We start from the raw sequence: 14267 nt of genomic DNA on the forward strand, positions 1-14267 counted from the left end.
CCCATCTAGCAAAGAAAGGGCTTTGCATGGCAAGTCTCAATCTTAGACACATCTTGCCAGTACCTGATGAGGTAAAACTGATCCTTAATCAGAACATTTAACATGTTAGGCACATGTGAAACCTTTATAAGTATACATGTACAAAACAATGATCTTGGTATCAATTAAATGAAAAAGGAAAGAACAAAAACTATTCATAAAGAAGAAGCTGACTTGAGACAATTTGGATACAAATCTGTCTTGCCTCATAAAAATCAGCTAGCAGGTTATGTCTACAGGTAACATGATTCAAAGGAAGTACTATAGTCAACAGTATGTTATTTCTACATGCCACCTGATTCACCTGTCTCTTGGATGGAGAAGTTTGAAACTGAACATGAGGTAGCTCTAGATCATGATCCTAAGTCAAACAGACTACTCAGATTGTAAGAATGCAAGATAGCTAGGCGTGACTGAATCTTGTGGGTTGTCTCAACTTATTACCTCACTTACAAGAGTCACTGAAACATAAAGTACACTAATTGATCACTTTAGTACAGGTGCCTAGTTTTTCAGCAAGTGATCATTATCCGATTCGTAAAATGTGCAAAGTAAATAGTAATGATATATCTGCAAAGCTTAAGGTTATCTCCTATGGATGCTAAATACAATTCAATGTTAATATTTTTTATTTGATTTAGCAAACTCCTCCCTCTTCAGTGTAGAAAATGTACAAGACTGAATCACTAGAAACCTGGTACACTATTATAATAATAATAATAATAATAATAATAATAATAATGAGGACTTTGTATAGCGCCTAATCTTTAGAAGCTCTAAGCGCTTTACAACATTAGACAACACCTATAAGATAAAAAACATATAATGATATGATTACAAAAACAAATACCATGAAATTAGAAAACATTAAAAAAAAACATGCTGAGAATATTAAGGTAGGAAACATTATTAAGTCTTTAAGTTTGTTCTTGCAGTCGAAATAAATGAGTTTTGAGAGCTCTCTTGAATGTGATCAGTGTCTTTGTGTCTAAGTTCAGTGGGCAATTCATTCCACGTTGCTGGACCCTGGTAATCTAAAGAATGCTGTCCATATGACTTTGTTTTCATACTTGGAATAATGAGTATACGATTGTCAGAAGAGGAGTGTGTGTACACACGGGTGAGGTCAGACAGGTATGTTGGACTAGAGTCTGACAGTGAAATGTAGCACAGAGAACAAATTTTGTGTTTGATTCTGGATCGAATGGATAGCCAGTATAGGGTACAGAGTTGCGGGGAGATGTGCTCTGATCGTGGTACTCTAAGATGATCCGAGCAGCTGTGTTTTGAACTTTTTGAAGTTTCTGGAGCAGATATTGAGATGAACCAGACAGAATTGAGTTACAATAGTCCAGTCTTGAAAGTACTAATGAACACACAAGTGTTTTAGTGGCATCAACTGAAAGATATTTGCGAATTGAGCTGATGCGTCTCAGCTCAAGATATGCAGCCTTGCATATGTTCATGACATGTTGGTGCAATGTGAGAGTACTGTCCAGAGCAACACTTAGGTATCATACTGATGTTGTGAATTTAATGTTGGTGTTGCTGATATTTATTGTTTGAGGTAAAGGATGTGAATGAGAAAGTCTTTGTGTTGTGATCAGAATGGCCTCAGTTTTATCATCATTCATCTGCAGCTTGTTACATGTCATCCATGATTTCACATCAGAAATGCACCTCTCTACACCTTGGATGGTAGCATCAACTTCAGCTGGGTGGCTAGATTTGTATATTTGGGTGTCGTCAGCATACAATTGGTGAGACACTAGATGATGATCTATGACACTTGAGAGCGACTGAGTGTACAGAATGAAGAGAACAGGTCCAAGAACAGACCCCTGTGGAACAGTACAACATAGATCAACTGGGCTGGAGTTTATTCCGTTTGCAGATACAATTTGTGTCATGTTGACCAAGTAGGACTTGAACCACAGTAAGGCTGTATCATGAATGCCAAATACATGCTGGAGATGGTGAAGTAATATATCATGGTCTATTGTGTCCAATCCTGCAGACAAATCAAGGAGGGGGAGGACTGTAATCTTTCCACTATCCAACGCAGAGAGAATATCATTAACTACTTTTAGAAGAGTAGTTTCAGTACTGTGGCAAGGGCAATATGCGATTGTACATTGCTAAAAAGACTGTTTGAATTTAGATGAGATACAAGCTGGGATAGAACAACCTTTTCTAAGATTTTTTATATGAATGGGAGATTAGAAACTGGACGGTAGTTCTTTAAATCATTATGGTCTAGTGTTGGTTTCTTCAGCAGAGGCATTACAATGGCAGTTTTGAAAAATGATGGGAATTCCCCGGATGAGAGAGAGGAATTAATAACATCAGTTAGTGAAGGCAATACTGGATTTAAGCACTGAAGCAGCAGTGATGTTGGAATTGGATCAAGTTCACATGACTTTGGTGCACTTTTCATCAGGATTGTACGTACGAAATCCATAGAGACAGGTTCAAATGCTGCTAATGGTTGCCGCTCAAATTCTGTATCCCAACTGTATGGTGACGACGAGTCAATTGAAATTGTGGTGTGAAGCTTATCTCTAATGGTTTGTACTTTGTCACGGAAGAAATTTTCAAACACGTCCGGAAGGTCGACTGGAGAGAAGGTAGTTGGAAGTGGTGTAGATTTGTTCCTTGACATTAACTTGTTAGTAATCTCTAAGAGCTCTTTGCAGGTGGAACTTTCCATGATCTTAGTAGTATAGTGGGCTGATTTCGCTGCATGGACTATATTTGTGACATTCTTCTTAGCGGCTTCATAGATCTGCTTATGAATAGTGAGTCTGGTGGAAAGTTAAAGCCTCTCAGCTTTACGCCGGTCTCTTTTGGTACTGGATTCTTTTGTGACTGGATTCTTCATTGTAATCCTGCTGTCAGGGTCCATGCCTCACATGAGTACAAAAAGACTGAGATGACTAGAGCTTGCAATAGTCTGATTTTAGTTTTCAGACAGATATTCTTGTGTCTCCAGATGGGTCTTAACTTTGACATAGCTGCCATTGTTTGTGCTGCTCTTGACAAAATTTCTGCTCTTGATCCCTCTTCAGTGATTATGGAACCAAGATATTTGAACTGGCTCACTGTTTCCAGTTCATGTCCTCTGACTTTAATCTTGGCTGAGATTTGTTTGCTACTATTTGTCATCAGTTTTGTCTTCTCAACGCTTATCTCCATGTCAAATCTGGAAGATGTTTCATCCAGGTTCTTCACTAAGGTGGCTAGCTCATCTTCACTGCCTGCCAGCCCATCAATGTCATCTGCAAAGCGGAGGTTGGTGATGTTACGCCCTCCAATGCTGACTGTCCCACAGTGGTTTTCCAGGGCTTCGCTCATGATGCGCTCTAAGTAGATGTTGAAAAGTGTGGGTGACAGGAGACAGCCTTGACGCACTATCACTGTTGTCTGGAACCAGTCTGATACAGCACCTTGGGCAATTACTGCATTGGTAGCCTTGGCGTACAGCTGCTTGATGGTATTAGTTAACTTTTGATCCATGTTATACTTCTTCATTGTGGCCCACAATGCCTCATGCCACACTCTGTCAAAGGCCTTTTTGAAATCTATGAACACATGATAGATGTCTTGTTGGTGTTGCGAGTACTTTTCGCACAGAACCCTGAGATTGAATATTTGTTCTGTTGTGCTTCTTCCACTCTGGAACCTGGCCTGTTCTTCAGCGATTATTTCTTCTGCTTGTGGTTTCAGTCTGTTCAAGATGATCTTCAGCATTACCGTACTAGCATGGCTGATCAAACTGATAGTTCTGTAATTTTGGCACAGCTGGAGATTGCCTTTTTTGGGAAGTGTTATAATCAGTGACTGGGTCCATTGTGTTGGCCATTCACCTGTCTGCCAGATCTTGTTGCAGATTTTTGTTAGTAGCTCTTTCACTGATTCTCCCCCATTCTCGTTAAGTTCAGCTGGGATGTCTACTCCAGCTGCCTTCCCATTCTTCAGTGCTCTTATTGCTGACTCCACCTCTTCTTTGAGAATGGGGAAGTCATCATCATTTGAGGAGTTTGGAACTTCAAGCACCTCTGGGTCTCCTTTGGACTGATGGTTGTAGAGTTCTTTGCAATACTCAGTCCATCTTTCTGCAATGTCACTCGCTTCTGTGAGGCATTTTCCATTTCTGTCTTGAATGGTACTGACTCTTGGTTGTTTCTGTCTGGTGAGGTCTTTCACAATTTGGAATGCCTTTTTGCTGTTATTCTTTATCAGACTGTTCTCCATTTCTGTGCACTTTTGTCCAATCCAATTTTCTTTTGCTTTGCTCAAGTTTTTTCTGATATTCTTGTTTATTTCTTGGTACTTCAATGCCCCTGTTGTGTGTCTGGTGTTTTTTAGTTCTCTTCAGGCATCACACAACTTCAGAATCTCTTCTGTAACCCAGGGTTTTTTCTTCAGGCAATGGAGGCCAATGATGTCCTTGGCAGCTGCTGTCATGACTGTGTTGAAGGTGTCTGTCATCTCATTGACATCACCATCCATCACAAGGAGTGGAGCAAATTTTTCTCCAATTGTGGCTTGGAATGACTTGCAGATGTTAGGGTCCTTCAGCTGTTCAAGGTTGAATTTGAGCCTGATGTTCTTTGGCTTGTTAATTTTCTTCAGCCTCACTCGGAAGTTCATAATCACGAGGTCGTGATCACTCCCAACATCAGCACCTGGGAATGTCCTTGCTTTTGCTCTATTGATGCCAGATCGGTAACGGTTTTGAACCAGTATGTAGTCGATCTGGTTGTGATGGGTTCCATTTGGTGAGTGCCATGTCCAGCATCATGAAGCTTTATGTTGTCCCAGGGTGTTGGCTAGTACCAAGTTGTTGTAGCTTGCGAACTCGAGCAGCCGCCTCCCTCTTTCATTGGTAAGCTCATTGCAAGAAGGTCCACAATGTACTTCCCAGTCTTTTAGAGCATCTTTGCCAACTTTGGCATTCCAGATTTGTTTAAACCATCTTAATCATTTTACCACCATTACACAACATAACAGCTACATATGCTCTAACTGCAGATGAGCTTGCACACTGAGACACAAGCCTCTCTCTCTCACTCGTTCACTAATAACAATAAAAATCTTTCTGAGTACTTTTATTTTTATTGTAATTAGATTCTTGAGTTGAGAGCAGAATGAGACAGAAAATATACATTTACTTTGTATGTTTGTACTATTAAGCTGTGTAGCATGTGGTCCGTAGAACTTGTTTGATCCCTTTACTTTTTGTATATGGTCAGTACCTCCAAATGATAATTATTTTACATATAATTTTTCATATACTGAAGTAAATAATTATTTTTTCAGGTGTAAAATTACATGAAATACGGTATGTATTTAAACATACTTCATTATGTTTTTGTGTTCATCCTGGGGGCATGGTGGAGAATAGTATATTACAATTCAGAGGAGAACACAGTATGTTATAACTGAGTTACCTGAGGCCCTGGGTGTCCACTTGCCTTACCACTCACTGCCATCTCACCTCCGTCCACATGTTTTTGAGTCTCAGGACTGGCCATTGTTGGTATGTGAAAAAGTTGCCAGTAGCATCCTGAGGGTCAGAGGTTTTTACTGGAGTTTTCTCTAGGTTCTTCCCCTGTCATTTACAACTGACCCCATATATAGCCTATATTGCACTGAGAAATGGCATGAAAACTACAACAAGAGAGTTAACTTCTTTAAATAAAGTATTTATTATTATTAGAAAAGGTGTCAGCACTGGTATGGGTATCAGTGATTGAGGCCTTTCACTGATTTTTTAAATATAGAAAGTTTTCCTGATCCCTCCCTCAATGAAGATGTTGACTTTCTTAACACAGGAAGTGACCTAGACCCCTCCTGGAAATGGAGAGGTCACCTTGAGATGAAGAGAAGTAGGACCCTTATTAATTTCTAAGTGCAGCAACCTCCAGCTAAATCCTGCTCTGCATCTTCCTGCAGACAACAAATAGGACAACCACTGGAACATGTACACTTAGTATACCATAAACAGGTATGAGTGTGTCCCATGGTAACTTCTAATGCCAAAATTTGCCCCCACTTTGTGACATAATTATAATCTGAATGAGATCCCCCCACCATTAACCTGGAACTAAGATTGGGTAGGAGATACTCTGACACCAGTCCTAAGAAAGGTGAAAATGTACTCAGGCCCCACTTTGCTAAGTGATATACAAAAATCCTTCGCAAATTATGAATGGGGCAAAGATATGCACAAAGCAAGTTCTGGGGAGGAAAATGTCTAAAACAACTAAAAAAAAGGATAAGCTTGGTGAAAAGGAAGCCAAAAGACATCAATGTGTGCTCAAACACATGCATATGATGATGCAAGTTCAAGTAAAAGGTAGATATTTTGCATATAGGATATGATTAAGGAAACAGTCTGGAACTGTTTTCTTTTCATGCAACAACTAGCTGGAGGAGGGAATACAATCTATACTCACTCATATGTTGACTTATTTCCTGAAAATTCTATTCATGCAGAGATGGGACCATTATATAAGTGTGACATGCCAAAAATCTGATAAATCTATGGAAAATACTGTAAACTCTAGATGTTTGCAGTATGCACAAATACTCTCAATTAAAATATTTCTGTTTTTATACCACCACTCCCATTCAGAAATGCATTTGTGGTATGTACTGTGATTATCAGTTCATGATGGTATTCATTACACAATATTCTTATTTAGTTATTTTCTACCTACTCATTCAGCATAGCTTTGCTTTCTCTCCCTAAAAGTATAACTTTGAGTCACTGTCTTCAAGTCACCCTTCAGACAGATCTGACTTGTAACATACACCCCAACTTATATGAGGGTCAAAGAGAAAATAGCTTTTTTGCATCAGGGAATCTGACTTAAAAGTTGAGTCAACTTATAATTAAGTATATATTTAGCTTGGAATGGGGACTTAGCATCCTGGAAAAGAGTAGCAATGAAATAGTTTCCGGTTATATATTACTGCTATTACAATGTAACTAACTATAACAAAACTGGTAATCTTAAACCTGCTGGTCTCTTCAATTCCTGCCATTTTCATGAAATCCTATTAATACAATCAAGTTGAGCTGGTTTTTATGCAAGGGATGAGACTGAAGAACAAGTTAAATCATCAACACTTCCATTCAGGCACAAAGATTGGTATATAATTAAAAAAATATTTTCTTTTAAAATACGATTTTTTTAACTACCTACCAGATATATTTCATCTTGAGGTAAGAAAAAGTAATAGCTTTTTAATTTGAAGCACTGCCACTTGTTAAAATGCTATGTTTTATTGTACTCCTGATAAAATATATTATCATGCTTTTTAATGCAAGTAAAGAAAACAACCTCTATATATTTGATTTCTCTCTAATTCTTCTCATTTACACATCCTGGCTCAATAACAATAATATAAAATAACTATCTCATCCAAATATTAAATGCCTAATCTTTACATGGAGAGATTTATTAGAATGACACAAATGACTAGAAACTAAGTCATCATAATGAGGTTGGCTGGCATGGGTGGGGGGAGAGAGGGACAGAGAGAGCGAGAAGGAGAGACTGAGAGAGACAAAGGGAAGAGGAAAAGAGGAGACAGAATATACTTCATGGCCTCCATCAGATCAGCCAGTGTCTCTGTGTCTTCCATGAAACTTCCATAGCCATCTGAAATGTATGCAAGGAAATATAATAATGATGGCCAAGTCTAACTAAATTGACCAGTATGTTATTTTGGCATTCACGTCTACTAGAATAACAATGAGTATAATGCAAGTAATCAATACTATACTTGTACTTCTGAATAAGTGAATGGAACCATGTAACCACAGTCATGTCTATCCATGCACCATACATGGTAATCGGACACATAACCCAGACTTGCCTGTCCATGCACCATACATGGTAATGGGGAAAGACCCTGACTTTCATGCCTGTTTGAGCACCATATATGGTAAAGGGACCATATAATTTCAGGCATACCTGTCCATTAAACATACATGATATAATAAAACAGCAAATGAAAAAGATCAGAGACCATTTTTGACATTATCCAACTAATGCTTTTGTAGTTTCATCATCTACTACTTTTTGTATGAAAAAATGTATGGTGTAATTTGAAAACTTGTGCTCATATTGTGCAATTTCTCAATGTGGAAATGTACTATAGTCAAACATCATTTTTTAAAACTGTAACAAAAATAAACTGGCATATAATACTGTATCAAAATCACAAACTGGCATATAATATTATCATTTATCATATTTTCGGGATCAGGGCAAATTTTTGAACCACAGATGCCAAAAATCTCACAGCCCTTGCTGGGCAATTGTTTCTTAAAATTAATGTAGCAGCCAGATAGTTGTTAAATTTCATTACACACAAAGAGAAATAGCAAGAAAAAAAAGAGAACATTTATAAACTTAATTATTAAATGTACTGGAAAAAGTGTCATCCTGGGTTCCAGATTGGAGGCTGCTTTAGTATTCATGTCATCTCTTCATACCTTACTAGTTTTCTCTCATATTTCTTTCAGTGAAATTTATTGTTTCTTTCCAAAAACTATGCAACAGAATTGAACCCAGCAACAGCATTTCATGCTACTGCATTATTTTTTAAAATGAATTATTAACTGACAAACAGGGTAGTTACTACCTTGAAAATACATAACATTTAATGAACAGGCAATTTTGTTAAAGTCCAGTGGCAACTATTTGATCTCAAACAAGTGTTGTAGGATGCTAACAAAGCTAGTCATTGTTGCTAATATCGTTTCTTCTTCTTTTACTTATGCCTGGGCTACAGACATTTTGTTCTAAGGGTGTTTATAAGTGATGCCAGACTAACACGCAATTTACTCTGACATAGCAAGTTAGCAAACAGTCATTGGCCAAACATATCCAGAAATTCTGGTCATTTTAGGAGCTCTGCCATTAACACATTATTGTGTGTGAGCAAAAGTGCGTAAATGTATATGTACATTATAGACCATGACTTTCTTCACATAATTTTCAACACAGACTTAAATCTGGGAAAGTACACATCATACATTCTGAAAATGCAGGATTATCATAAAACATTGAATTAACCCCTTGCTGTGAGGCTGGAAATACATATGCTTGGCAGATAATGTTTTAGCTTGAAGTATCTATGTGTGGCAGATTTGTGATTTCTGGGAGTTTTTGTAAGCAAACTGTTAATTGAAAGATCAGGGCCAAAATCAAAACTACTGGACAATCCAGGAAACATGGCATGTATACAAATTAAAATTTCTGATTTAACTTGTTGACAATAATTTTGATGCAAATATCACATTAACGGAATGCTTCCAGACAGTATATTGTGTGAAACTGCTGGTTTGATAAGGCTGGACTGACAAATGGACTGAACAATGGACAATGAAAAGGCAAAGAACTGAGTATTATACAGCCACGTCATCTCTCCCTCCCTCTGATACATAGTGTTTTTAATCATGATCTATGCACTATCTAGTATTAAGAAGGAAAAAAGTCTCTCTCTCTCTCTCTCTCTCTCTCTCTCTCTATATATATATATATATATAAAATAACTTAATTGATTAAATGTAGTTTAAGTAATACACAGTGCATCCTCTCTTTGTCTACTATGGTTCTTTGCCCAGACATGATGTCATTGCAGCCAATATATGTTAATAAGCTAGTAACTAAATTTAGATACATTGTCATGTTGAACCAATCAGATGACTGAGTTGAAGCATGTGATCAAACATTGTCAGTTAGGTGTCATTCATATAACTGATACATCTGTAGATATGCATTCCTTTAAGTGCAGATGCTGCATTTAATTTTTTTGGCAGAAAGAACCACACTCCTCTCCTCCTTCCACCATGTTGTTCATTTGGGACATTTCTTGCATAGTGTACCATTCCAGCTGTTCTAGGGGCTCTTTATCAAATCAATTAATGTTATTGCCATTGCCAAGTTTCATGCATTTACAGCTTTGCTTTTGACCCACTATTTGTTCCGTACTTGAATGTACTCAACTATTACGCCCATATACTTCATACCCACTTCCTACGGTGCATGTATGGAGTATTGGCAGATGTTGGTTATATAGCAATCCTCAGGAACAGACTTATCGAGTTTCGGCACTGTGTCCCTATATACCTCGTATCAGCCCCTTGCGGCACCACATACAGGTGTTGGACACTCTGCACAACCCTACAAACTCCACTGAGTCTCTCTTTTTGAGGTGTTACTATAGAAACAATTCAGGGGCCATTGCCAAGTTTCATGCATTCACAACTTTGCTTTTGACCCCCAATTTGTGTCAGTACTTAAATGTACTCAACTATTATGCCCACATACTTCATACCCGTTTCCTACTAAGATGCATGTATGGAGTATCAGCTGATGTTTGTTGCCATAGCAATCCTCAGGATCAGACTTATCGAGTTTCGGTTATCAGTGTCCCTATATACCTTGTATCAGCCCCTTGCGGCTCCACATATACTTACTCATAAATCCTCAACTCATACAATAATACTATCCTTACTCATGAATCCTTGACTCATACAATAACACACTCTACTTACTAATGAATCCCTGACACTTTTGCTTACTCATGAATCCCTGACTCTTAGAATAACATACTAAGCTTACTCATGCATCATTGACTTTTACAATAACACACTATGCTTACTCATGAATCCTTGACTCACATAATAAATAACATACTTAGCTTATTATTGAATCCTGACTCATAACACACTATGCAATCTGAATCCTTGACTCATACAACAACACACTATGCTTACTCATGAATCCGTGACCCTTACCATAAACACTTTGCATACTCATGAATCCTTTACCATTACAACACACATACAACAACACACTATGCTTACTCATGAATCCTTGACCCTTACCATAAACACTTTGCATACTCATGAATCCTTTACCATTACAATAACACACTATGCTTACTCATGAATCCTCAATTCTTACAACACACTATGCTTACTCATGAATCCTTGACTCTTAAAATATCACACTATGCTTATTTGTGAAAATTCCCAAGCTGAGCACACTCTTACTATCAACTTGAAAATTTTGTAGACAAAAATATTTTGATAAGGTTTCATAAATTGCCTGAACATGGAAATACAATTAAATTTTCCCAATGATGGTTATACAAGTGGCTCAAGGTTCAATACAGACCTGAGAAGGATAAAAGTATTAAAGTTTATTTTCCATTTTTGTGACTCTGACCTAGATGTAAATGACCTTGACCATGATGCTGTGACATGTACTACTACAACTAGTCATGATACACAAATGACAAAGGCTCTATAAAATATTTTCAGTTGTTAAAAAGTTTATACCCTGTATAATGATGTAAATCATTTACAAGACCTTGAGGTGTTGCTGTGACCATGACCTTGAGGTGTTCCAGTGATGTGCATGATACAAAAGGCTAAAATTTTATGGAAATATCTTCTGTTGTTGAAATGAAAGAGCTAAGAAAGATAAAGTTACATGTTTACATTTTCCATGGACATGACTCTGACACTAAGGCATGAGGCTGTACAAAACACCATCTAGTCATAACATAGGTATATATCTAGTGAAAGTTTGATTGAAAAAACCTCAACATTTCAAAAGTTACAGCCTTGACCAGGATTCAATTGTTCCTAGCTGTGATCTTGATTAATGACCTGAGGACTTGACTACTGACCTGGAGACTTGACTATGAATTACACACTGTTAAGTCATCTTACTGTAACACTTGTTGGATTATATTGCAAAAGACCAAAACTAGTACACAATACAGTTATATCACCAAAACTAGTGCACAATACAGTTATATCAAGAAAACTAGTGCACAATACAGTTATATCACCAAAACTAGTACACAATACAGTTATATCACCAAAACTAGTGCACACTACAGTTATATCAAGAAAACTAGTGCACACTACAGTTATATCAAGAAAACTAGTGCACAATACAGTTATATCACCAAAACTGTGCACAATACAGTTATATCACCAAAACTAGTGCACAATACAGTTATATCACCAAAACTAGTGCACAGTACAGTTATATCACCAAAACTAGTGCACAACATAGTTATATCACCAAAACTTGTGCACAATACTGTTATATCACCAAAACTAGTGCACAATAGTTATATCAAGAAAACAAGAACACAATACAGTTATATCACCAAAACTAGTGCACACTACAGTTATATCAAGAAAACTAGTGCACAATACAGTTATATCAAGAAAACTAGTGCACAATACAGTTATATCAAGAAAACTAGTGCACAATACAGTTATATCACCAAAACTAGTGCACAATACAGTTATATCACCAAAACTAGTGCACAGTACAGTTATATCACCAAAACTAGTGTACAATATAGTTATATCACCAAAACTAGTGCACAATACTGTTATATCACCAAAACAAGTGCACAATAGTTATATCAAGAAAACAAGAACACAGTACAGTTATATCACCAAAACTAGTGCACAATACAGTTATATCACCAAAACTAGTGCACAATACAGCTATATCACCAAAATTAGTACACAATACAGTTATATCACCAAAACTAGTGCACAATACAGTTATATCACTAAAACTACTAGTGCACAATACAGTTATATCACCAACACTAGTGCACAATACAATTATATCACAAAAACTAGTACACAATAGTTATATCACCAAAACTAATGCACAATACAGCTATATCACCAAAACTAGTGCACAATACAGTTATATCAAGAAAACTAGAACACAATACAGTTATATCACCAAAACTAGAACACAATACAGTTATATCACCAACACTAGTGCACAATACAGTTATATCACCCAAACTAGTGCATAATACAGTTATATCACAAAAACTAGTACACAATACAGTTATATCAAGAAAACTAGAACACAATACAGTTATATCACCAAAACTAGTACACAATACAGTTATATCACCAAAACTAGTGCACAATACAATTACATCACCAAAACTAGTATACAATACAGTTATATAACTAACAGTTCAAGGTTTAACAATTTAGAGAAATATGAAGATAAGATAAAACACGCCTGTGTAAATATAACATGGTGAGTTTATATCAACACAGTATTTGTCACAAAACATTACCAAATTCTTATAATAATGATACAATTGTTTATCTAAAAGCCATTAATGTATGCTATTAAGTACTGAAATAAAAATTATTTGTATGTGGAGTATCAGTTTAATTTATTATATGGACTGTATATACATTATTCTATGGTAGCTTATTCTCTCTGAGTAATCTTTATTCTATTACCAGTGTGTCTGGTCATGTTTGGTGGGAGACAGCAGTGGCTTTATAAATAAATATTACTTCATGATAAGGCAGCTGAATTAAATGGCATCAATGACGTAAATCTTAAAATTACTTGACAATAATCCATGTGTTAAACATAGTTAAATTTTGTATATTTGACAATATTGTAAGACTTCATTGAATTTTGAATCTGGGGCTAAAATTCTATTCTGTTTGGAACGATGTTCATAGATAGTTGGTGTGACTCAATTTATGGGTTCCTGATAACATCACATGATCTTATCTAGCCAAATGATGCTTGAGTGGCTCTAACTTCGCTATAGCAATAACCAAATCAAATATACAAAATACACCCCAAAAATGTCACAGAACATAGAATTAAAAAGAATTCAAAAAAGCTATGGTGCCAAGTTCCAATGCCTCCAGCAACTTAAGTGGAAGATGGGACTTGGTCCCCATGGAATTGACCATTTGTGATGTTCCAGCATCCAAAGAGGGCAGCTGATGGGGTCAGACAGGGCAGTCTACCCTGTAACTAGCTGCCGAGATCTGAGGTCTCTGCATAGAAGGGGGACTGATCACCCTTTATACTGCCCAGCAAAGTCTTGGCCCTTAAAAAAAAATGAATTATATCGCTGAAAAATATTCAGATTTTTAAAAAATGGAAGAAAAAAAAAACCAGCCAGAAAATTAAACTATAAAAGGAAAACTGTTCTGCATTCAAAATCTGGATTTCTGACCAGAGCCAGGTGAGTTCCATCCCTGATCATGCACATTAGCAACACTACATTATGTGTGCTATTAACATTACATCATGTATTGTCGTGGCATCAGTTTTGGTGTGTCATGTGTTTTGGAGCAGCCATTTTATTTCGTTGGTAACAAATGATAA

The 14267-nt window shown here is 36.8% G+C and overlaps 1 protein-coding gene across 2 annotated transcripts in view; it reads right to left on the reverse strand.

Annotated features, from left to right (window-relative positions):
• The window catches only part of LOC149789029 (uncharacterized), a 130812-nt gene that overhangs the window by 45767 nt on the left and 70778 nt on the right, over positions 1-14267 (reverse strand). For both annotated transcript variants that reach the window (XM_089975200.1, XM_089975201.1), the window contains exon 12: positions 7652-7712. In XM_089975200.1, coding sequence (XP_089831326.1) covers positions 7652-7712 — 61 coding nt within the window. The remainder of the gene's footprint in view (positions 1-7651; positions 7713-14267) is intronic.

Source organism: Sinohyriopsis cumingii, chromosome 11, assembly GCF_028554795.1.
Source record: "Sinohyriopsis cumingii isolate HCF-2022 chromosome 11, ASM2855479v2, whole genome shotgun sequence".
In the NCBI taxonomy this organism is placed as follows: Eukaryota; Metazoa; Mollusca; class Bivalvia; order Unionida; family Unionidae; genus Sinohyriopsis; species Sinohyriopsis cumingii.